General features: G+C 44.9%; 1 protein-coding gene and 1 long non-coding RNA gene across 3 annotated transcripts in view; both read right to left on the bottom strand.

Annotated features, from left to right (window-relative positions):
• Positions 1 to 1,713: 1,713 nt before the first annotated feature.
• On the bottom strand, positions 1,714 to 18,812 carry LOC143489566 (TLC domain-containing protein 4-B-like). Of its 2 annotated transcripts, none has more exons than XM_076988674.1 (7): positions 18,762 to 18,812; positions 14,945 to 15,097; positions 14,423 to 14,512; positions 6,388 to 6,446; positions 6,184 to 6,278; positions 5,964 to 6,037; positions 1,714 to 5,860 (listed from the first exon to the last, which is right to left on the bottom strand). In XM_076988674.1, the coding sequence occupies exons 2-7, from the start codon at positions 15,088 to 15,090 to the stop codon at positions 5,521 to 5,523; spliced, it is 804 nt and encodes a 267-aa protein (XP_076844789.1). In that variant the 5' UTR covers positions 15,091 to 15,097; positions 18,762 to 18,812; the 3' UTR covers positions 1,714 to 5,520. The 2 variants fall into 2 exon arrangements, with proteins under 2 accessions (XP_076844789.1, XP_076844788.1); XM_076988673.1 differs by lacking the exon at positions 18,762 to 18,812 and adding an exon at positions 18,466 to 18,747 and having other exon boundaries at positions 1,715 to 5,860.
• A 4,546-nt stretch (positions 18,813 to 23,358) lies between these two features.
• LOC143489604 (uncharacterized) overlaps positions 23,359 to 24,897 on the bottom strand; it is a 9,487-nt gene continuing 7,948 nt past the window's right edge. The window contains exon 3 of the long non-coding RNA XR_013124724.1: positions 23,359 to 24,376. This is a non-coding gene — a long non-coding RNA (uncharacterized LOC143489604). The remainder of the gene's footprint in view (positions 24,377 to 24,897) is intronic.

Here is a 24,897-nt window from a genome sequence, read left to right as displayed (position 1 = left end):
CTGGGAGTCAACTTGAATACTGCAGGATCCTGTTGCAACAGTGTCCAGCTTTATAGAGCTCATTTACAATCTGGTTTGATAAACAAATCTGGTCTGTGAAAATGTGGTTATAACATACCTGTAAAAATATTAAGGACCTATTTGAATATACTAGCTAGAAGCTACACTAGCTATACACAATACCAACATAAACATTACACATTTAAGCTGCTTTAAAGGTAAAGCGTCTTGCCTATAATAAGGGAGGCTGTAAGGAGAGCTCCACGTGTGAGATTTAAAGGGCAAATAAGTGTTACAGAACGGGTAGGATGGAGTGCATACCACAGCAGCGATGAAGACCTGTATGACGCATAAGCAGTGTCATAGGGCAGACTTACTGAACACCTCAGATTGTACAAAAACTGGGGCCCATGACGTTGTGCATTAAGTATATGTGTGTGTGCGCGCGTGTGTGTGTGTGTTTGGCACGGATGATTTTCATTGAGACCGTGATACAGTATGTGACCATGTTTGGTAAAAGCTGTGCTGGCTCCCTGACCCAGCCCATTGACCGGGAGTCAGCACTATGGGACTGGATTCAATCAGGCCCTGTGTGCTACCTCACACATGCTCCCCTTTACCTTCCTCTCTCTCTCTCTCTCTCTCTCTCTCTCTCTATCCCCCTCTCCATCTCCCTCACCCCCCCTTCTTTCTCCCTTTCGTCCCTCTATCTTTCTTCAATCTGCCTCCACTTCTCTATACTCTGTTCGGTCCCGGACCCGTGGGTGGCTGCCTGGCCACTTACTTAACAGGTGGAGAACTAGAGAGCAGGCGAGACATACCGCAGGCCTGTCTGAGACCCCCCCACCCGCACCCCCCGCCCACAGTCACCTAGGGTGACTGCATCTAGAACCACCCCCAGACCTCCACAAAAAGGGGATGGAATTTGTTTAGACAATTGTATTAACTCATAGCTGACTATGTGAATGCTGTCATGGTAGGTGGGTTGTAACGTCATGTTATAATTCTGCTAGAGGAGTCTAAGGGGAGGACTGTTTAAGGGGACCGTTTGGGACTGGACCAGAGGGAATGTGTGATGTCACCTGGATAGTTCTGTTGATTCATAGGCTAACAAAGGGGCACGGACGTGCATGTGTAAACAAAGGATTAAGCACATGTCCTAAATTGGCTACCGGGCTGCTTTGCTCTTAACACTAATGGTGCAAATACCTGCAGGACTGGAGGAAACCCAACCGCCTGTCCACAGGTTTTAACACTAGTCATGTTCGAGACTACTGGGATCTGCGATAAATGGGACACAGTGGGACTGAGAACACTCATTTGTCTGAGTTAGTGTAACTTATCTGCTAAAAAAAAACCCTCAAAAAACTATTCACTAGTTTTTTTAAGAGTGACAATGTTTTTCATCTCAAGCACTCTTCAATTAACATCACAATCAAGTTAATAACTAGACTAGCTTGTGACTTCAGCCGGAGTGCTGCTAAATCACTCTTAATGTGGAAACAAGCATTTATGCAGTCAAAGAGCACAGCTTTGGGATTAAAGATCCTTTGTAGAGACTTGCACTTAAGTGAAGAGACAAATAGATTAATAATCACTGCATAAAAATGTAAACAAAGGTGCATCATGGTAAAGAGTTTTACTACTGCTGCTTTTAATGCAATTATGTTGTTACAGCAACAACAAAATTCACTGAACTACAGAGACATCGTAGTGAATAGATTTCCTAAAGTAAAACCTCTCATTGGTTTGTTCTATCTGGTGTAGGTCTCAGGGGAGGATTTCAAAGTGACAGACCTCATCTCAGGACTGTAAACACAAAATAAGGACAAAAGGTGAATGTGCGGAATTTTTCAAATGTCCTCAAATTTATTGAGCAACACTTTCAAGTATGACTGAGCTGCAGCACGGACGTGTCCAGGCCATGCGTCTCTATACTGGTGCCAGGACAAACGTCCACACGTCCCACTGTAGTGTATGCATTCACATTAAAATCTTCAGACAAAATATACATGATGTTACGTTAAAAGACAAATTTTTAAAAGTTACCGGAAAACAAAATGGCCAACAATACTAATGGTTGTATATGAATTTGTCTATTCATATTTGCATTTACCTTCATCCTTATTATTATTATTGCTGGCATCAGTCTTTTCCCCCCTCCAAACACTTGGCCTATATATCCTCTTCCATGATTTACATGAACTAATTACTACTTGATTCTTGGACCTGACTGGCCAAGAGATTGCACAACATAATTAAAATGACCAAGACAAGTAAATCAAAATTGATGGACTCTACATCAGGCTTTCTACACATGCACCATAACAGCACTACATTCACTTTGCTTTTTAAAGTTACAAAGGAAACAAAAGGTACCTGTTCCGAAGACATATTGATGTACAGTTAGTAGCAGAGATGCTAATGCTAGCCCTGTACTAACTTTTCAACTATAGTACAGTTGTACCATTTTTGCTGCAAAACAGCTGAACTGGTAATGTTAGCACTATGCTAACTTTACAGTTAGTAGTCAGAAAAATGTGCTCACATTAACCCATACATTAACCCATTAACCCCCAAAACAGAACAGCATGCCCTTTGTGAAAAAGAAACAACTGTTTTACAATACTACAGTCCAAACACTTTAAAAGGCGTCATTTCATTGATGCATTGTTTATATAACTGTACAGAAAGCAACAGGATCTCTAGCAGTTGTTTGCGGTTTCATCCAGTCAAAGGGGGCTTAACTTGTTCTCTATTCTCAGCAGCGCTGCTGTTGTAACCCACATTGACTGGGGGAAGAAAGTCCAGCCATGAGCCATCGGCCCCATGCAGCAGTTGTTTAGATGTCATATTGTAAGTGCTAAATATCTGGTACCTCCATTCACAGAACCACAAACCATAGCTCAATCCAGACAGCATCACGATACATAATTACGTTGTAATTACAAATCCCAATTATCCTCATGTCAAACCTCTCTCTCAAGCAAAACAAAACAAAAAAACCCATCACAGCTTTAAATCATGAAGGCTTGCGAGAGTATTTGGTTAGCGACAGATGTGGACATAAGGCAAGAACAAACAATCCCACGATGCCCACCCTAGACCTACTTATCATGACCTTTAACCTCACTGCTGGACGCCCAGTCAAATATATTTCCAGGTGTAACAAAAATAACATTTACTGGTGAGCCTGGTCTCGTTTCTGAGAAAAAAAATACTCGAGTAATACTCAGATGAAAGAAGCGCTAAATTAAATGGTGAGGCAAAGGACACCAGAGAAGGAAACAGACGCTCATCTGAGAGTGAGTGAGTGAGGCACTCATCTGAGAGTGAGAGGTCATCTGAGAGTGAGTGAGTGAGGCACTCATCTGAGAGGGAGTGAGTGAGGTGCTCATTTGAGAGTGAGTGAGAGTGAGGCGCTCATCTGAGTGAGACACTCACCTGAGAGTGAGTGAGTGAGACACTCACCTGAGAGTGAGTGAGTGAGTCACTCATCTGAGAGTGAGTGAGTGAGAGGTCATCTGAGAGTGTAACTTACCAAATTCACAAAAAAAATAACAAGGGCTAAACCAGGCCAGTGTCCTTGGTAACGACTTCTGGTCAATGACCTGAACCCTTCGCATACACGATCATTTACGCACTATTGTTTTCATCAGTAAGGTCATAAAATATCCAGATTTTGTGATCGTAAGTCACTGACATGGCAAATTGACCACCATATTTTGGGCCAGTTCCTTCACCATGACAGGATGTGTGGAGCTTGCCCTATTGTTTCTTCATGATTCATCAGAGAAACATCTGCACGGCACACCTGCTATACGTATAAGGTTTTACACATTACTGTCGCTGCTTATGCTTAAATGTAACATAAAAGGATTCATAACAGGATATGCACATGAAAATACAAATGATCTCTGCACCCCTACTTAACACATTCTGAAGAGACAGACTGTATTAGTGAACTTGAGCCTTGACTCCACGGACCTCAGGGAGACGCAACCTTTTAGATGCACTGTTGAGACACAAGCACCACAGAGAATAAAACAGCCATTTGTGACAGTACAAACAAACCAAAATCTTACAAGTGGAAAACCATATTTTCACTTTTTGACATAAAAAAATGTCATTTAGTCAGTACACAGCTTATTAGTCTTATTAGTTTAAAAACAAATCATTAGTAAGCCAATGAAAAAGTGAACCAATGAAAAAAAGAAAAAAACTATTCACAAGCGTACAGAAAACAGCAGCTCAGGTTGGTCTGGAGCTGAAGGTTACGCGTACGTCCTGCTCATACTGTGGTTTTGGAGCAGGATCTGGGTGACTAGCGAGGGAGAGTAAAAATAAAAACCCACTGAATACATTACTGAATCAAAAAGAAAGATTTCTAGCAGTGGGCTGAAAACCAAAGCCTCAAGACATGAGAATTAATACCATCTAACAGATCTGCAGGTTGCCCACGTGTGATGAAGTCACGCCTGAAGGAGACGCACATAGTGAAATAGGCAGCACCTTGGGACACTGGTGAAGGGCCCGGCACGACTCCTCGATCATTCAGTTTCTTGCAACCAGGTGAAGACAGAAAGACGGAGACCAGCTGTGCTGTGCAAGGCGTGTGGGCTGGTGGGGAGGTGTGGAGCGTGATGCTGAAGGCGGGGGGGGGGGTCCCCTTTTCTTAGAGGCGGATTAGGACAGAACATCGCTCGGTGCCTGAGACCACGCCAAGATCATGCCGGGTCTATTTGGGTGCCTGGTGGGGACCGTGGCAAGGACAGGTGCCACTGCGAGAGGGAGGAGAGGTAGAGATGGGATCTTAGCGCCGTACGGACCGGAACTCCAGATACTGACAGGGACGTGAGTGCAGTGTAGTCTGACTAAGGAGAAACGAGCCGTCCGTTGTTCTTGGGGGTGGCAGGGAGACGCAAACGGTGGGCTACTGAGAAAGATCATGCTCCATCCACATCCTGCCGAGGTCTGAAGAGCTCCAAAATCTGTGGGCGAGAGGCACCTCGGTGTGGGTCTCTGTTCACCATGTTCAGGAAACAGGAAGACCAAGTCACCCTGGGACAGACAGTAGTAGATCTGCTGGATGACAGACAAGAAAGAGCTCCAACAATAAAGCTGTGAGAACTCGGTCTTCATAGATCTCAGTTGGAGAACCCAATGTCCTATTGCTTGTCCGTGTGTTCTCAGGCACTTGAGTGGACTAGGCTTTTTGCTGTGGGTCCATACTGAATTCCAAGGGACGTCTGTTAACACTCGATGCTCAACCAAACCCCAAGTAGGTGATCAGAGCAACAGAGAATCTTGGGGAGAACACCACGTGGGTACATGGACTCCGCGAACACATCTCCTAGCAAAATAAGAAGCAATTCATTGTTTAACTTAGATCATGGTGGCCAAAATGCAGCAGATACTGTTTCCTGGTCCAGCAGGGGAGACTTTCTGAAACTGTGGGCCACAGTGCGTCAGCGCTCCGTCGGGACCTCCAGCCCCCTCCCCTCCTGTCTTCTCCTCAGTTCAGTCCAGGTGTTTGTCCACGTGGTTGGGCTCGGCGAGGGCCTCCTTCCCCCCTGTCTTTTTCCGCCCCGAGCCGGTAATGACCCTGTAGCAGCCACGGGCGATTTTGTACATCCAGATTACATTGAGGACATCCAGGCACACGCAAGATACGATCCAGGCCACCTGGGCTCCGAGACCCAGGCTTTCAAAAGCCGGAGTGCCGAAAGTGCCAAACACCTTGGCCCAGTACGGGGGCATCACGGCAATGCGCACCAGGAAGAAGGCCACCGCCATGGCAACGCCGTTAGCTACCACCAGCTGGTGAGAGCGAGGGTAGGCCAGCGCTTCAAAAAACCACCTACAGGACAGGAAGGGAACGGTGGATAAACGGCATATACGCACAGAAGAAAGTAAAGCACAATATGGCCGTCGCTACTGATTTAAAGGAATTTTTCTTTTACCTTTGGTTCACAAATGGTGTCGATAGTTCTGAAATGAGACGGAAATTGGCAAAATATGGAAGTACTCCGCGCGTCTGTAAAAGTGGGCCAAAATAATTATGAATAATGAGTGGACCAACATACCAATGTAAAATGACACATTTGAAATATACTTAATATTGAACATGTGAAAACAAAATCACAGAGTGATCATTTGAAACACACTGAATAACACGCGTACCAGCACATATCCGTATGCGTACAGCGCCGCCATGTGGTGACACACAAAAAAGCCGTCGCCCATGGAGCTCCAGTTACAGGCCAACAGCAACAAGTCTGAGACAGAGAGAGACATAAGGACAGAACTATGGATCTGTTCTTTATACGGTGTGTGTGTGTGTGTGTGTGTGTGTAATAATAAAGCCAGAGTCAAACAAACACTTACCATAAAGCAGGTAGCCACAAGTCATGGCGACGTTGAGCTTTACCAAACTGGGATCTCCCCTATGAGGAAGGAGAGAAAGAAAGGATGTGGCTTTATAGAAGGACGTAACAGGATCCAAACATCCAACAACCCAACATCTCTGAACACAGTAGCAAAAAGAGGCAGACGATTAATCGCTACCAACTGAAACGTTTCTCTGTGAAGTTTCTGTGCATTAGGGCCAATGTTGTCACCAGGTCCCCGGGAGTCTCACGAGGTGGACGTCATGTTCACTGCTTTGATTATCAACCAAACAAAAATCACTTTGGAGCACTGATGAGTCTTAAGGTAACAACAGGATTTAAAGACTATTTACATCACAGGAAATATTTTCTGAAAATATACAAACCCCCAATCAGTCTGCCTGGCCAGATGACACCACAGACAGACGTTACACACACACACACACACACACACACACACACACACACACACACACACACACACACACACACACACGCACGCACACACACACACGCACACACACACACAGCTACGTGTGTGCTACCTGAGCCAAGGTTCTCTCCCTTTCCAACCTTTCAGGTCGCCGATGCTCCTTGTCGCTGGACAAAGGAGGGTGTGCGCACGTTTGCTGAGTGCATTGTGCGGTAAGGGCTGGAGGCTCGTGTGATGCCTTTGGATGCCAGCCGCTGCCTTTACTGTGCTCAGAAACTTCTAGAATACAGATAACTTAACACCTGATTAGTGATGGTGGAATTACCGTACATGTCCTTTCTTTGCTCTATTCTTCAGAAAATGAAAGAAAAAACGGCTCTCGCGATTGTGTTTTGAAAGTACCGAACGCTATGTAATGTGTTAACTGGATTTGGAAGTATCATCTCACCAACAGCCAAGTTTGAGAAGGGGAGTTCAGTCTGAACAGAGGTTTTGTGAGAAGCCACAGTGATCAGCAAGGTGACAAACTTCATAAAGCAATTTTTTGTTTTTAGCACGTGCGAATGCCTTTGATATTGCGTCCTGTGTGTGACACGTGCGCCTCTTTCATAGTGAAGTGACCCTGTAATGTATATGCACTCGGTGGCAGGTGTCCAGTAGCGAGGATGGTGTGGGTGTCGGGGTGTGTTGGTGTTGGATGTGACCGCTGGGAGGCTCAGTTACTCCTCCGGATGGCGCTGCGCTCACCTTCACTGGCCTTTTGGCCTTGGTAAAGAGCCACTCTCTCTCTCCTTAGCCTTACTAGATCTTACCTGCACACACACACACACACACACACACACACACACAGCACGCACACACATAGCACAAACCTCAAACAGACCTACAACACTAAAAGCAAAGACAACTGTATATATTTTTTTCTCCTGGCAACTGTCTTATCTCCTTGCAGTGCGGTTTCTGCACACCATGAACTCAGGATTATTAAAATGGGTCAGTGTCAGGCAGATAAAAAAGTTTATTCCAAAGTCTCTGGCCATGGAAGAGGTCGTCCCCTCCTTTAGCTAAGCACATATCTGGCTCACGGGTTCGTGCACTTCAGTTAACCCAGAATAATGTGGAGGCTCATAAGCAAAAGTTCAGACTGGCCCATGTGACCTTTCCAAGATGTTGCTCTCCAAAATGGTTTAAGCCCAAACTGAAATATGCACCTGCTGGAGGAACATCCTCGTAGGCTTGCTAATAATTACGAATAAGACCAATTACCTGTGCACAGTTTGACAATTTGGTTATCCCGCTATGCAACACACATTTGCCCGAAACACAGTAGTAGGTATTGGATTAGACTAGTGTTGAACTAGTAGGAGTGGAAGCGTTTAAAACCTTATTACTATGAATTTAATGACAATGTGTGTTGACCTTTGGTCAACAACATCCTGGAGTGGTGCTTAAGCCAACTCTAAAGTCCTGCGCAAGAACATAATGGCTTGCAAGGCTGTTGTACATGACGGTTTTGATGCAGATTAAAGATTAATTGAAAGGTTTTCCAAAAATACCCCTCAAACAGTGGAGCACTGCAGGACTTCGACTTTGCACCCCCAGTGTAAAACAATCCCCAATCTAAAGTACAAGGAGGAAATGTCATGCACGAGGCGAGCATTAGGCCAATCTGAGAGTGTGTTTATACACGTCAGCTTCGGTTCAATTAAAACAAACTGTAGTGTGGTTCATTATAGGGAAGTGTGAACGCTTCCTCTCAAACTCCGGTGTGTGCACCAAATAAACAGACCAAGACTGTGTGAGCAAGTGGGTTTCTTAACAAATCCTGGTGTGGTTCATTTGAAGCGTGAACACAACACGAACCAACGGCATCTAAACAAACCAAACACAGGACATGATGCCATAAGATGCAACACTAAATGTGCCGTGCAGTGCGGAGTGCACTGAACACACACAAAAAAAAAAATAACCGAACAGAGGACAAACCTGCTGAAACGAGGAGGTAAAACGACCTCATTAACATGCAGTCTGTCAAATAGATCTCTTCATCCATGTTCCACCTCTTTCTGTGTTTCCACATTGGAAAAATATCACCAGGCATACACAATACCCAAAAAGGCTTTAGGCTTGCATTTTTTGTTTTTTTGCTTCCGACACTTTTTGCTATAGCTATGCTACAGTAATAGAGAACGAGAACAAAAAGGAGAACAAAAACCAAAAACAAAACCCCTAAACTTATGTCATGCCCTGGCCGTAATCCAGCCAACACTGATACAGCACACATCATCCACACGCCACTCACCCACTTGAATCCTCACTCACCTGTTCCACAGGTAATACCACAGGTGCCCAAGATCACTTCTTGGCATCAAATGTCTCTAAGCCCGACTCTGCCTTTTGTTTTCCAAACCTTTTTTTTCCCTCCATTGTGTATAATATTCTTAAAATAAACATGTTGTGTTTCACACTCATCTTTCACTCCAGCTTCCAGAACGTCACAGAATGAGAAGCTGGACAGAGGGAACACAGGAAGTGCAGTGCGTGTGTCTGAGGACGTCAGCCTCAAGGCTTTGTAATTGGACGCCAACAACAGATGCTGGCGGACCAAGGTTTGGAGCTGGCTAATCTCCATACCAGCGTGGGCACGTTGGTTATGTGCGTCAAGGCTCTCTGTGGGTTCCTCCGGGTGCTGTTGGCAGACCCCTGGTCCCGTCTCCCTCTACCCTGCTACCCTGGAGGTGTAGACCTTGAATCCTTGCACAGTGCAAACGGTATTTCCGTTACCAGATGGAAATGCCGGCCCATGTCAAAAGTGGTATTCGTTATGACCGGGCTCACAGGGAGGGGCTAATTCCTAAGATATTGCACTGGTGTTGAGTAATGGCCACCGCTGAGGCATTCATAAGACATCTGTGCTCCACCATCCCAAGCAGGGTAGGGACTGTGGACCTACATCTCCAGCAGGGCTGAGAGATCCATCTCACATCAGACACTCCTTATTAGCACCTTGCATTCACATTTCTCTTTAGTTATTGATTCCTCCTCATCACCCCATCAACACTCACCCTCTCACCACCTCACCCCATCAACACTCACCCTCTCAACACTCACCCTCTCACCACCTCACCCCCATCAACACTCACCCTCTCACCACCTCACCCCCATCAACACTCACCCTCTCACCACCTCACCCCATCAACACTCACCCTCTCACCACCTCACCCCATCAACACTCACCCTCTCACCACCTCATCCCCATCAACACTCACCCTCTCACCACCTCACCCCATCAACACTCACCCTCTCACCACCTCACCCCATCAACACTCACCCTCTCACCACCTCATCCCCATCAACACTCACCCTCTCACCACCTCACCCCATCAACACTCACCCTCTCACCACCTCACCCCATCAACACTCACCCTCTCACCACCTCACCCCATCAACACTCACCCTCTCACCACCTCACCCCATCAACACTCACCCTCTCACCACCTCATCCCCATCAACACTCACCCTCTCACCACCTCACCCCATCAACACTCACCCTCTCACCACCTCATCCCCATCAACACTCACCCCCTCACCCCATCAACACTCACCCTCTCACCACCTCACCCCATCAACACTCACCCTCTCACCACCTCATCCCCATCAACACTCACCCTCTCACCACCTCATCCCCATCAACACTCACCCTCTCACACCTGTTGCCTTACACTTCTGGTCTGTCTCAAGCCAGAGACCCAATGCAGCATCTAACATATCAAATCAGGCCCAGTATTAAGACCTCATGTAGTTGTTCAGTCCATTAAAGGCCAAACAGCTTCCATCACGTAGCGTGTCCGTCTGCTCCTCCTGCCCTCCTTGCTGCAAGGTTTAACCCCACGGCGTTGGGGAAAACCCGAGATACGGAGTGGTACATTCAGGAGGCGTGCAGTGATCACGCAGTCATCAGCTTGCCTGCCCCGTCACATGCCCGCACCTACAGCACGTTCTGGGTTGTGTCCGACTTCTACAGGTACTTTAGTAGGGGGGTTTAATGCTAAGGGCAATCCTCTCACTCACCTACCCTATGGAGAAAACACCACGCTGGAACCGAGTTCTGTGGTAGAGAAGGTCCTTTGATTCTCTGAAGAGGGCGTTCACAACCGCACTCGTCCTGCAACATCCAGACCTTTGCAGGCCCTTTTTTGTGGACGAGGATTCATCAAATATATGAAGGGCAGTGGAACTATTTCAGCATCAAGGTAATACCCCCAATTTAAACCTATGGCCTTTTTTCTCAAAAGAAATGGTCTCCTGCAGAGAGAAATTGCAGTATAGGACACAGCGAGCTGCTGGCCATCAAGCTCACGCTGAGGAGAGGAGACAGTGGTTTAGAGTGTTCAACATCCTTTAGTGGTAAGAACCAACCACAAAAACTTCCAATACCTCCAAACAGCCAAACACCTCAACACCTGCCCAGCCAGGTGTTCAGGTTTCTTTTCCAGGTTTGATTTCTCAATCACTTCTTGATCGGGATCCAAGAAAGCCAAGGCAGATGTCCTGTTAAGGCAGGTCGACCCGGAGGCCAAACCCCCTCGCCAGGGGCCTAACCTGCCTCCTTCCTGTTTCCTGGGAGCAATCAGGTGGGATCTGGACAGAGCTATCACGTGTGCCAACTCTCACCCATGCTGCTCGAACCACGGGCTGCATGTGCTGCTGCAGTGACACTCCACATGGGCTCTCTGGGAATGTGCCAACTGGGATTTATGTGAACAGGTCAACACACCTCCTGCAGGCAAACTGCTGCCTCCTTCTGTCCCAGAGAAGCCCTGTTCACCCACCTCACTTCAGAAAGTAACAGCACCACCCTCTCTATCGTCAGTTACTTTTCGGAGACGGTCTATTTCATACCAGCCCGTTCCACATCTCAAGAGACTGCCATGTCCCTCACCTGCAGTTCAGACTGCTGGAGCACCTTGTGTCAAAACAAGGGTTATAATTTACATTGCGGATCTGCGGAGAGCTCTTGGACAAGCTCGGTATCATGGTACGTCTGACTTCTGGTCATCACCCGTAGGTTAATGGTCAAGTGGGAAAATCAGGAATTGGTGAGATTCCAGCGTCTATACCGTCGAACACCCAGAGACATGGAGACGCCGTTCAGCTCTGGGCAGAATATGCAAATAACAGTCTTGTGTCACTCCTCAACAGGGCTCATCCTGTTTGAGTGCCATCTAGGGTTTCAACCGCAGCTGGACCCCCGGAACATGCAGACCTCATGCTTCCTGGCCGCCGAGCACAGCAGTAAAGTAGAGCTAGGGAGTGTGGGAGAGACAGATCACTGCCCACAGAGAGCTAGACTGGCACTCAAGAGGAAAGCCACTCAATGTCTATCATCCAGGAGATCACGTATGGGTGACCTTACATGTACCATGAGCTTCACATGTCTTCCCACAAGCCATTCATAACAGGTCCTTTAGACGAAGACAGTCCCACTGTTGTTCCTTCTCCTCCATGGGACATCGACGGAGGTCGACACTCTCCTAGGGCCTGACGAACAGAGTTGGATAACGCCAAGCCAGATCCTCGACGTCATCAGAGCATTAAACCATGTTCTCCCTCCTAGACACGCTCCGTGCCGCCCCTGGCCAGTATCCAGCCAGCATTCACAAAGCACACATCACCCACACGTCAATCATAGCACTCGGCCACTCCCCAGAACACAACCGCCCAATTACAGAGTCATTACTCACCTCTTCCCCATTCATTAGCATACAGGTGCCCAGGATCAGGGCTTCACTCTCAACACCCATAGCCTCCTGAGACTGTGCAAGCTCCGACCCTCCATTTTGTGGATGAACCTTTGTGTCTCCATTTCGTGGATATTATTTTTAAAATAAACGTCTTCTGCTCTTGTTCTTGTGTCTCGCTCCTGCTTCTAAAACCTTACAACCTATTTTTGACAATTTTACAGAACCTTCTTTCAGTGAAACAAATAAAATTGTACAATTTGACATCGGAAGTAATGGTGTTGGTTTATTCATTACCAAACATGTACAGAAAGAGCTAGTCTGTGGCTGTTTACCACTGACCTACATTTTAACCTGTTGCTGTGTTTCCAAACTTAACTTGTGTTCACTGTATTATTCCACCTTATCGTGAATCAATGAACTGACTCATTTTACAAAACAAGTAAAGAAGGCGAGAGGAAGAGCAGTACTGTATGATACACTGAGACCTTCTATAGCAGACAGGCCTGAAGAAAAAGGGGAACTAAAACATAAAAAGGGTACTGCACGCTTCAACGGAAGCAGGCATTCCACTATGAGCATGACAATAGTGCCTAGCAGCCAAGAGGCAGACAGGTTAGACAGACAGACAGACAGACAGGTTAGACAGACAGACAGGTCAGACAGACAGACAGGCAGACATAGCCAGACAGGAGGCTGTGGGGAGGTAGCATGCACATGCTTGTGTCTGTAAACACTTTCCCAAAGCTTGAAGATCGGTGAGCACGTTTCTTTCACTGAAGGACGGCATGTCCTGCCGGTGGTGGGCGGGGCTTCTCTCTAGCCCTCTCTACCTCCAGCACTCTCCAAAACACACTTAGTAGACATGGGGAGGATGTAGATGGGAGGTGTTAGCCCACAAAGAGAGCAGCAGGTAGTGGGTGGGGGGTGTCTACGTGGAAGGGTGCCACACGGGGTGTTGGCGTTTGTGAGCGTGTGAATTAGAGAGAGTGTGTATTAGAGAACCAGACGGAGTGAGACACAGCTGCTGTTGTGCAGTGAGATAGCACCTTGTTGGCAGAGCTAAGCGCTCGATGACACACTGATCAGAAGAGCAGACAGAGAGAGAGAGAGAGAGAGAGAGAGAGAGAGAGAGAGAGAGAGAGAGAGAGAGAGGTAGAGCAAAACAATTAAGATGGGAGACAGATCAAGATCAACTACAATAAGGAAGAATAACGCAGAGAAATGGGACCAACAGGGAAATAGACAGATAGACAGTCAGACAGATAGACAGATAGACAGTCAGACAGATAGACATAGGAATGAGGGAGACATGAAGTTACTATAATAAAAGAGTACAAGACTATAAGAAGGAGAAGAAATGGCCAAACAGAAAGAAAGAAGGATGTGTGGGGGGGAGATGGAGAGAGAGAGACCCCAGAGGAGACATTACCATTCTTCTCTTTCAGGATGCAAAGATGCAGACCAGACAGGCAGCAGGCAAAAAGAAAAGAAACAGAGAGGGACAGAAGAACAGGAAGAGATAGAAAGACAAGAGGACAAACAAGAATGAGAGGGCAGTTCTGTGCACCAAGACAACCTCCAACCCCCCCCCCCCCCAGCTTAAGCGTCACAATGCAGATGCGTTCTAGCATAGCCGTTCATGTAGAGGGTGGATTTCACAACACTGCCACACACCAATGCCTCCCCACGCAACTCTGATAACCTGTTTGTTAAGGACTGTTAACAGACGTCCTTCAAACGGACGTCCCACAGAAGACCAGCAACTCTGGTCCACGGCCGAGGGGGTGGTGGGTGGTGTTGGGTGGGTGGAGACCGAAGGTGTAAATGAGCGGCGCTTCCTTTCAGGCTGCCCTTACCACACGGGATCTGCGTTGACGGCATCGTCGAACCACAGGATGTAGAGGCAGAAAAGGCCCACGATGAGGGCGTGGACAGTAGACACAAGTCTGGGGATAAAGGGATTGGTCAGACGGCCAGAGTCACACCTCCCCAATAAGTCACTTCAGTGCTCCTGGAATAACAGTGGCAGACTTTAGCTACCAATGAGTAAAGGCCCACAGTGTTCATTTGTAGATTTTCTGGTGGCTTATTTGCTAAAACAGACTCAAACTAAGCCTCCTCCCGGACCATAATACCCCTCACCAGAACTCCCTTCTGCAAACACAGACTCCTGAGCTATAACAATGATGCAACATAGGTGTGGAGCTGCTTGATTAATCCGACTATTAATCTGATTATTTTGAGAGGTAGGACAGAAATTAAGAGACAGAGGCTGTCACATTTGTTGTAATACGGTCATGTTTACTGAACATCTTTCATTATGGACTATATGGAATGTGTGTGTGTGTGTGTGTGTGTGTGTGTGTGTGTGTGTGTACCTGGAGTTCCACTCGGTGAGCTTCTGAGGGGGAAGTTTGCCGTAGCCCTGCGTAAAGGTAGATGACACTAAGGGACAGATTCCAGAGAACAAAAGTTGGAATCCAATGAAGCTTCCAGCCACCACAGACAGCTCTCTCATCTCCATCACTTTCCTGCAACACACACACATATACGTGTGTATATATATATTACAGACAGCTCTCTCATCTCCATCACTTTCCTGCAACACACACACATATACGTGTGTATATATATATTACAGATATATATTACATTATATTATGTTTGAAAATGTTTGCAAAACATTTGTGTTTCTCATTGTATGAATCACTGAATCATAACTGCTGAAAATCTGTGCTGGACAGGAACCTGTTTGTGTATCTGTACGGAACACCCAGCAAACAACACTGACTGGTTCACCCAGTAGTAACCCTCTCTCCTTTAATGTCAGCCAGTAACAAAAAGAGCTCTTCAGGACTCGTTTGAAAGAGCGTTATCTGCTGGTCACAAATTTGGACACCATGGTTTTCAAGGAAATGATCTGAATTTGAAATAGGGACAGAGATAGTAAAAGAGAGGGCGGGTACGTGTGCATACATCTGTATACATGTACGTGTTAGTTGCTGATGGCAAGAGAAAGAATGTGGATTGATGGATTGTGTGAAAACGTAAAAAGACGTTGAAAACAGATGTTGTGCGGGAAGTGGGGGGGGGGGGGGGGGGGTGTGCAGTGAAAGAATGAAAGAACATGCATGTGTGTGTGTGTGTGTGTGTGTGTGTGTGTGTGTGTGTGTGTGTGTGTGTGTGTTCATTATAGAATAGGGTCAATGTCTTGGAGTGCACTCTGAAAAAATATGCAGGGTGCTTCTAGAGTTCACTCCAAAACAACATGCAAGCACTCTCACACACACACAATCTTCTTTTATTGCAAAACTAAACTGCCGGACAACTTGTGTGATACGTACAGTGAGTGGGACTATAAATGTGACAATCTCAATATTCTCACTTTCTGAAGAGGGCCTTAGACCAAATATACTACTCCTTCATTCACACTGCACCTACACACTGAGTTTGTACTCAGGACACAGGGTCTCTGGTGTCACATAGAAAATCAGGTACTCTTTTAATCATAGAGATATCTATTATTTATCTAATCTGTAATCTTTTGACATGGACTACATCAACCCAGTAACACAGTTACTTAAGCAAATCTGAACCTATCAGATTAGGTAAAGAATGAAAACAATTCTAAGTTGGAGTATTTTCCCATGTCTAAATGTCCACTTCTCTCTTAGCCTGGTCAAAGTCCCACGTTTCAAAACGCCACACAATCAGGGTCTTTCAGCTAGACACCGGGATAAAACACATAATCCTTTTAAAAATACCAGGATAAACAAAGTGCAACACATTCTTCCTAAACAAAGGTTTAAATAATTTATCCAGGTAGGTGTGGCCTTGACAAGGCAGTAACAATAGTGGATTGATTAGCACAAAAAGACATTTGACCAGCTGCTGGGTGAAGGGATAATGACGTGGAGCTGTTTCATACACTCGGGGCAAGTCCATCACACAGAGACACAGAGACACACAGGCACAACACTCATAAGGCACTACATGGGAATTCATGCAACATGAATGAAATGTGATACAGACTTTAAGGAAACCAAATACCTCATGGAACTCATAGTATTTCAACACATGCGTGATCGTTTTGTGTCCAGGAACTGTAAGACATTACCCAGACCATTCTGGTTTGGCAACACAGCTTAGGAGAGTCCAGGAATGTGAGGAATTTGGTAATTGCAAAAAAAAAAATCTTAATCTTAAAAGCTTAATCAGTAATTCCCACAGTGGGTTTGGCTGTTGGTAGAGTATAATTCATAAAACATTCACACATGGAAAAATGTACGTCAAGCACAGTCAAGGTGCATTGCCTGCGGTAGGCTCTGCTGGACTAGAAATAAAGAACGAAGCGTTTGAAGCAGAACTGGACAAAGACCATCTACTGTAGTCATCTACTGTAGTCACGTACTGTAGTCACGTACTGTAGTCATCTACTGTAGTCATCTACTGTAGTCATCTACTGTAGTCACGTACTGTAGTCACGTACTGTAGTCACGTACTGTAGTCACCTACTGTAGTCACGTACTGTAGTCACGTACTGTAGTCATCTACTGTAGTCACGTACTGTAGTCACGTACTGTAGTCACGTACTGTAGTCATCTACTGTAGTCACGTACTGTAGTCACGTACTGTAGTCACGTACTGTAGTCACGTACTGTAGTCATCTACTGTAGTCACGTACTGTAGTCACGTACTGTAGTCATCTACTGTAGTCACGTACTGTAGTCACGTACTGTAGTCACGTACTGTAGTCACGTACTGTAGTCACGTACTGTAGTCATCTACTGTAGTCACGTACTGTAGTCACGTACTGTAGTCACGTACTGTAGTCACCTACTGTAGTCACGTACTGTAGTCACCTACTGTAGTCACCTACTGTAGTCACGTACTGTAGTCATCTACTGTAGTCACGTACTGTAGTCACGTACTGTAGTCACGTACTGTAGTCACGTACTGTAGTCATCTACTGTAGTCACGTACTGTAGTCACGTACTGTAGTCACGTACTGTAGTCACGTACTGTAGTCATCTACTGTAGTCACGTACTGTAGTCACGTACTGTAGTCACGTACTGTAGTCATCTACTGTAGTCACGTACTGTAGTCACGTACTGTAGTCACGTACTGTAGTCACGTACTGTAGTCATGTTTAGTTCATCTCCATTCATCAGCTGTGCAAACAATATTTCCTACATTTCCTGCTTCTCTGGAAGCCTTGTGAAAATCCCCATAGCTCTTTCTACAGGACACTGCAGTTGATCAACTGGAACTTTTATACATACACACACACACACACGCGCATACATACATATATAGTGTGTGTGTGTGTGTGTGTGTATACATGCACACATACACACACACGTCGGTGAAGCAGTCCAGTGGCCAATGAATGCGCCAGTGGTCTTAATTATGCGGACGCCTGTTCGCCTGGTTCGCACTCGCAGTGCTGAGACGGATAACGACGGTTCAGGAGATGCAGCTGCTGGTTCCGCGTCCCACACCGGCGGGTCTTGGACCCGTAAATGTAATAAAGCAGCTGGGCAGCATCTCTACACACACACACACACACACACACAGGCTACTGGCAGCCACCGCGTCTCACAGGTGCAGCCCGCCGCTAGCGGTGCATCCCTGCCGGGTGTCGGTTCGCCCCGTTTATGAGCCACACCGCTAGAACATCTACAGCAGGCACCAACAGCTAGAACATCTACATCTAGGTGATCTGATCCAGGAAGTACCGCGCGAGACGTTCGACAGCTCGTTGCCAGGCGACATTAGAATCCTGCCGTAGTTCCAGAACGAACGTAGCCGACACCGTAAAGGCGCTAACCGTCCTCACCAAAAACACCTCACACTAATGTTCGCGCTCGCCCGGTAACAACCGTACGCGCCGGCTACCTGGTTCCAGTCGCATACGTGTGGGTGAGCAGGTCCCGGTCCCGGTCCGCCGCCCCGTCTTCTCCCTCCGCTCCACAAACTCGGACCGCCAGCTAGCTGAGGAGGCTAGCGGCTACAACACGGCTAGCGCGCGCGTGCGCTCGCGCTCCGAGTTCACGCGCTGCTCCGAGTCTACGCGCGAGGCCGAGAGAGAAGGCGCGAGGCCATGTTGCTCCTCTCTCACACACACACACTCACACACACCGCCGAGTCAGCTGATATCTGGAGCGCCGTCCACACACACCTCAACTTTTTACCTATTTGTGAATGCGTTGACAGCTTGAGCTAGCAGGTGACGCCTACACGGACAGAACACGCCCCGCCCCGCCCCGCCCTCCCCACATGACACACCCCTCCGCCAGGCCACGCCCTCCGCCAACAAAGGCGCATAAGAATCATAGCGCAGTTTTTGCCAATACGCAATATCCTATACAATAAAAAAACTAAACAAAAATAGGTAAACATTTGGTCTCATTTATAATCTCTAAAAGTTACAAGTCATGCCATTTTTAAAGGGATGTTGCTTATTTCTTTTGAAAACAACTCCTGCCAGATGATCAAGACCTCCGGGCACCTTTCATTGTGTGGCGAACCAATACCCGAATAACATATTTAATCCATTAGAAGGAATATGAGATCCATCTGAATAGAATTTAATAAGAAACTTTTGTCCGATATCAATTCTCGTACTCATACACACTTTTCTGTGTCATGTGGCATGTTGGTTGTAGAATATTTTTTTTTTGTGTTACAAGACTTTATAAAACAAAGACTTTTTTCCACATCTAACATCTAAAACAGGAGCATGCAAACCCCAGGGGAATCTGACATATCAGAATCTAAAAAAGCCATACAGACCTGCTCTGAATCGTAAAACGTAACTTTGATGGTATTTGCTCGAAATACACATTATTAAGCAAATGTTTAAAAGGAAATAAAAATATCTTCTCCTATGATTTCCTTAAATGCTCGCAAAAGTTGCCATGACATCATTTCCCAGTATGTCATTATATCTTATATAAAGCATGTGTAGTTCCCTTTGATGCTTAAACAGCCTCTATTCCACTGAAACTTTATGCTCTGTTGTATTGAGGTAATCTGAGGAATTCTGAGGTATTGTTTTCAACAGTGACAAAAAACAGGAACACAGTGCAGGTCCTTCTGATATGTGACCTGTGCACAGCACATGTGACTCTGATAAGTGAATTATTGTTGATAAAGGTGAGTTATGTTTAGCAGCACGAGTTTGCTTGAGAACCCCATGCAGACACTAAACCAGCAGGGAACTCTGCGCCAGGCATAGTGGGACATTAAATGCTGTGAAATGCAACTCTTCTCTTTTTCTGTAAATTCTTCCTTTCACACCGATGGCTGGAAATCTCTTCATATTGCTCTATTGACTCAATCATGCCGAATCCTCTTTTTCATTGGGAACATTTGACCGTTTCCATGCAGATGTTTGCCGAGTTTGTTGTCATCTCAAGATCGGACTACTGACCTCATTCTTCACAGGCCTTACCCTCTGTGCCGTCAGAAGCCGGCCACTCTCACCCAGACAGCAGCTGCATGACGTGGTTTCAACCTCCTGAAGTTCTCACGTCAACCCCTTCCTGCATCCCTCCAGTGGGTTCCTTTAGTGGCTCACATCAGATTTAAAACACTGACGCTCAAAGACTCAACGAAGATATGCATCAAGACTGTTCTGTGTCCTGGCACACACACACAGTTGAGTGAACTAGTGTCTGTTCAGCTAAGATGCTGGCTGTCTCAAAGAATGAAGACTCACCTCTTTACTGAGCACTTAAATATGCACTTAAAAAAACCTTTTACTGTCCCTTGTAGCCTTACTCACATGAACCTATTTATGCTAGCATGAGGATATTTTTCTGATTGAGACTACAAAGAGCTTCTGTAAGTCACTCCGGACAAGGACACCTGCCAAATGCTATAAATGTGCATAAGAAATCATGTAATGTGGCTTACACACAAGTCTTGAATGCTACATAATGCTTGGGATCAAAACAAACTATGCAGCAACCCTTGACCCAAGTTTAAAGTCTTTCTCTTCCCAAGACAGGCCACCTCAAAGGTTGCAGCTTGTGTTTTCCCCATGGTAGTTAGTGCTAAAGCACACATCTGTCAAGCTTCACCCATTAGCATGAGTTCAGCAATGCAACAAGAGACGTCCGACAGCTTGACGACTGCCCAGAGCCAAACGGGAAGTCTAGGACCACACGCATCCACTCAAGGAAGACCTGCACCTGACGTTGCACACAAGCAGGTCACGCTGGTGCTACTGATACCCTGAGGTAAGTTTAGGAGTGCTGCGTTATTCCTCTGAAAGCAGTCAGCTGACCTAACAGTGCGAAATTATGTTTCAGCATTAAAGTTATTTTAATGAATTATATTACTTCACTGGTGCCAAGGTAATAGTGCCAGTGCAAGTATAAGGTGATACATGAGACTGTAAACAAACCGGCCTAAGAATGCTGTTAGAGTGCCAAAGGACAGTGGAAAATGTAAAATCAGAATTTGTCTCAGTCTGCACAGTTATATTTATAGGGACCAAGAATATAAGAATATAACAAGAATAAAATATATGCAACAGGTTTAGCTGTCATATATTTAATCAAAACATAACTTACATTCCAAATGTGATTTAGATAGACATTATAAGAACATTATGGCTGAGGTTACAGACCACTGAATATGAGGAGTTCAAATGCTATTACTGAAATGAAAAAAAAAAACAGCTATGTCATGGATCAGTACAACATAGATATAGATATGAACAGGGCCGGAGTGGGCCCCTTTATCAGCCCGAGTTTCATGCCCAAATCCGGCCCAAAATTATTTTTCCCTCCCAATCGGCCCAAACTATAGATTGACATGAGCCGGCCCATCGGGAATCCTCCCGAATCTCCCGATTAGCCACTCCGGCTCTGGATATGAATCAGTCTGCTGGTCAGTACAGTAGGAGAGTTTACATTCACATTGACTAAGTAAATGTGCAAACCAAGCATGCAATTAAACAAATGAACACCAGAGGTCAGCCTTGTCAACTGCAAAGGCCACAAAAATATGCATGCAAATAACTTGCGTAACAGAAATCACCTTTGTGAGTTTGTGTGATACAGTTTTTGACGACTGCTAACATGCGTTTGTCCAATCTGTAGTCACATTTTCAAAACTCTAAACACATTGAACACAACATCAGTCTTCAGTGGCTATACTATTAGTTCAATTCATGTTGTTATGGTACAAAATGCAAAAATTTTACACATTTTTATAATGCTTAAATTTTCTATACACACAAGGATATCTATTAACAAAATTCTGGATCATTTTTGCCTTATTTACAATTGCTTGCACACAGCATGTCATAAATGAAAACCTAAGGTTCAAAACCTTAAATACTGTATAAAATGCAAAGTTCTGCAAAAACAAAGGCAGCTGAAAAGCTATTACTGTAATACATATTTTTTGCACATATAGATCAATAACATAAAATGAAGTACAGTAATGTACCGGGTCAGAGAGGAGCAAACAATTTGTCCTGTAATCTCAAGTGCTGGTTTGGTCAGCATTATGTGTGCATGCAACAAATGCCAGATTGGTCCCTATAACAGTGACCTCCTTCTTTTCTTTTTGAATGAACTCTACCAACAACTGGTTCCATAAGCAGAAAGGGAACAGGTGGGAGGAAACACGAGGACATTTGTGATGGGACAGTGTAGCATTCTGTCATTCTCATGTCATCACAAGCTGGTTTATAGACCATCCAAGAGTGATGTCCCTTTTCCTCCCGCCCATCTCGCCTTTCCTCAACCCCACTAAGGAACTTTTCAGTCTGGAGGTTGAAGGTGTATGATCATCGGCCCCATGACCAAATGTCCCCCCTGTATGCAAAGGATCCCGGCTGCAGAGACATTTCACCTGAAGACTGCCAGGGGTGAATAAGGCATACCAAGCTTTTCTACCCCAGGTGCATGGCAAGGGCCAACATCAGATGTGATGTGGATGAAAACATGTGGCCAACTGCTGAAGATCGTTTAGATTAGACCTAACAAGACTGTTCAGTTTTGTATTCTGTTTTCCCCCTTGTGTGGCTTTTTTTTGTATATGTGTATTTTAACACATATGGGACCATGGCTAATTATGTTTACAATTACGGTAATTTTTTTTGGGTTAGGCCACAATTTACAGTAATGTCCCTAATACAGTAAAATATACCCTTTACTGCAAAACTGTTACTGACTCCTTTTTTGTCTAATCTACATTCCATATAGTACCTAACAGTAAATATCACTCATTGTGTAGACAGTATGTTGCCAAAAATTCACACATTTGGAAAAAAAGTCCAAATGAAGCGGATTACAGCAAAAACTGACTAAGAAAACAACAGATGTTACTGTAAAATGTCTGTTGTTTGCTGGGAGAGAGTAAAATATTACATGTAATACTGTTTCTGTATTGCCATCAAATGTTAGTTTTTTTACAGTGGTTGTGCAATGATTGACTATGTTCATCTCGAATAGAGAATCTGTGCTAGTGTTTGAAAGAGTGATTGGATAGTGAACCAGGTTTGCTGTGTTTTAACAAAGTTGGTGTATAAAGAGAAAACTTTGTTTGCATTGTGAAATGCAGAGTTATTTAGTTAAGAAAATGCGCTTTTGAACACAATATTAACTATTTGGCTATTTGTGTGAGGTCATTGTGTTGCTGTGTTTAGAGTTTTGACAATGTATCACAAGTATTGGGAAATGCATGTTAGCAGTTGTCAAAAACTGTAAACAGTTTGGGTAATATAACAGTTCTGAAAAAAATAGGAGGCTGGGACATACAATAATTGCATAAGCTTTATAAATATTTTTAATGCACTTTCTCATTACAATCATATACCCATATATGAATACAATTCTTTAAAAATTTTGATAAAAAAACAGAGACAGCCCTGTTTCAGCACTGGTTGTGTGTATCTGTGTGTGTGTGTGTGTGTGTGTGTGTGTGTGTGTGTGTGTGTGTGTGTGTGTGTGTGTGTGTGTGTGTATACGCGTGTGTGTGAGCACACGTGCATGCATGTGTGTGTATGTGCATGTGTAGGAGTGTAAATCAACATGAGGTGTTTTTGTTGATGGTGCTATGCATAGCATTGTGCCATAAAACACCTACACAGTGCAAAAAATCCCTTCCCCTTCTGCTCATGACATTTTACACATCTCCATCTATTCCACAGTAATTATGGCCGCTCTCCTCTAAATAAACAATAAACAGTCACAGAGGAACTGGTGCACTTCAAATGGCTGCAATGTTCATCATGCAAGAAATGTTTTAAAAGAAAAAAACAGATGAATTTGCATCTAGATTTCTATAAACAAGAAGATGACGACCAAGGAGGCTTTCTTGACATCTCAAATCCTTCACTAAAACACTAAAACAAAATTATATTGTGCTTCCAGTATATATCTTACATGCAAAGCAAATACACCCATAAAAGTACCTAACCCTATAAATTAAGGTAAAATGAAAACAACATTTTGTGTTACACAAGGTAGAGAAATAGCCCAAATAAGATCAGTGGTGCCCATGACGACCATGTGTGTGCTGCGGGGCCAGTCACGCTGGGTGTCCTTAGGCCAGCCGAGGCACAAGGAACCTGTCAGAAGTACTCACCTGTTGGGTGTTCCGATATCCCTCCGCTTGACTAAATAGCTCCAGTTTGGTTAGGAGAGACAGAGGTCAGTCCTAGCTCAGGGTCAGTCGGTTCAGATTCAGGGAAATGTAGTCCACTGACGTATGTTCATTCACGCAGTTCGGGATGCAGTTCCTTGACACGGGCTCCCGTACCACCTGACACAGTGCGACCCTTCGTCTTAAAAAGAAAAAAAAGCTTTCTTTCTTCAACACGAGCACCTGATATCTGTTTTTAGTAAACATTCAAAATACTGTATTCAGCTGTAATATCCAAATGTATAAATAATATCCATGGATTCTCCTGAATATTAATTACACTACGACAACAAAAACAACAATAGTAGTAAATCAAAGAATGGCATTAAAAAATTCAACATTTAATAACAACTCTGCATGCTGTCATGTTGAAAACAGAGTTGAAAATTTGTTGTGTTGACGTTTCGATGTGTTAACCAAAAGGTGGAGCAGCTATATGTGTTTCACCAGTGGGTAAGTCACACTGTCCAAGGTGTTACCAAGATGTCAAAGTTGTCACCAAAACACACAATCACATCACAGCTGAACGCAGTTACGCTGCTGAAAACACTTCGAAGGCTGCACAGCTAAAACCGCATCGTGCACAGCAGATGTAAAGTTATGCTATAAAAATCAAGAAAGTAATATCACTTGTATTGTCGTCTATTTAAAATATCCAGTCAT

The sequence above is a fragment of the Brachyhypopomus gauderio genome, unplaced genomic scaffold, assembly GCF_052324685.1.
Source record: "Brachyhypopomus gauderio isolate BG-103 unplaced genomic scaffold, BGAUD_0.2 sc63, whole genome shotgun sequence".
NCBI classification, from domain to species: Eukaryota; Metazoa; Chordata; class Actinopteri; order Gymnotiformes; family Hypopomidae; genus Brachyhypopomus; species Brachyhypopomus gauderio.
Note: the sequence above shows the minus strand (reverse complement) of the source record. Positions and strands in the feature narration are given on the sequence as shown.

Coding starts and splice junctions, on each gene's coding strand:
- LOC143489566 (XM_076988674.1), bottom strand. CDS start 15,090: ATGGAGATGAGAGAGCTGTCTGTGGTGGCTGGAAGCTTCATTGGATTC. Junction 14,513..14,944: donor CTCACCGAGTGGAACTCCAG/GTACACACACAC, acceptor CTTTATCCCCAG/ACTTGTGTCTACTGTCCACG. Junction 6,038..6,183: donor ACGCATACGGATATGTGCTG/GTACGCGTGTTA, acceptor CCACTTTTACAG/ACGCGCGGAGTACTTCCATA.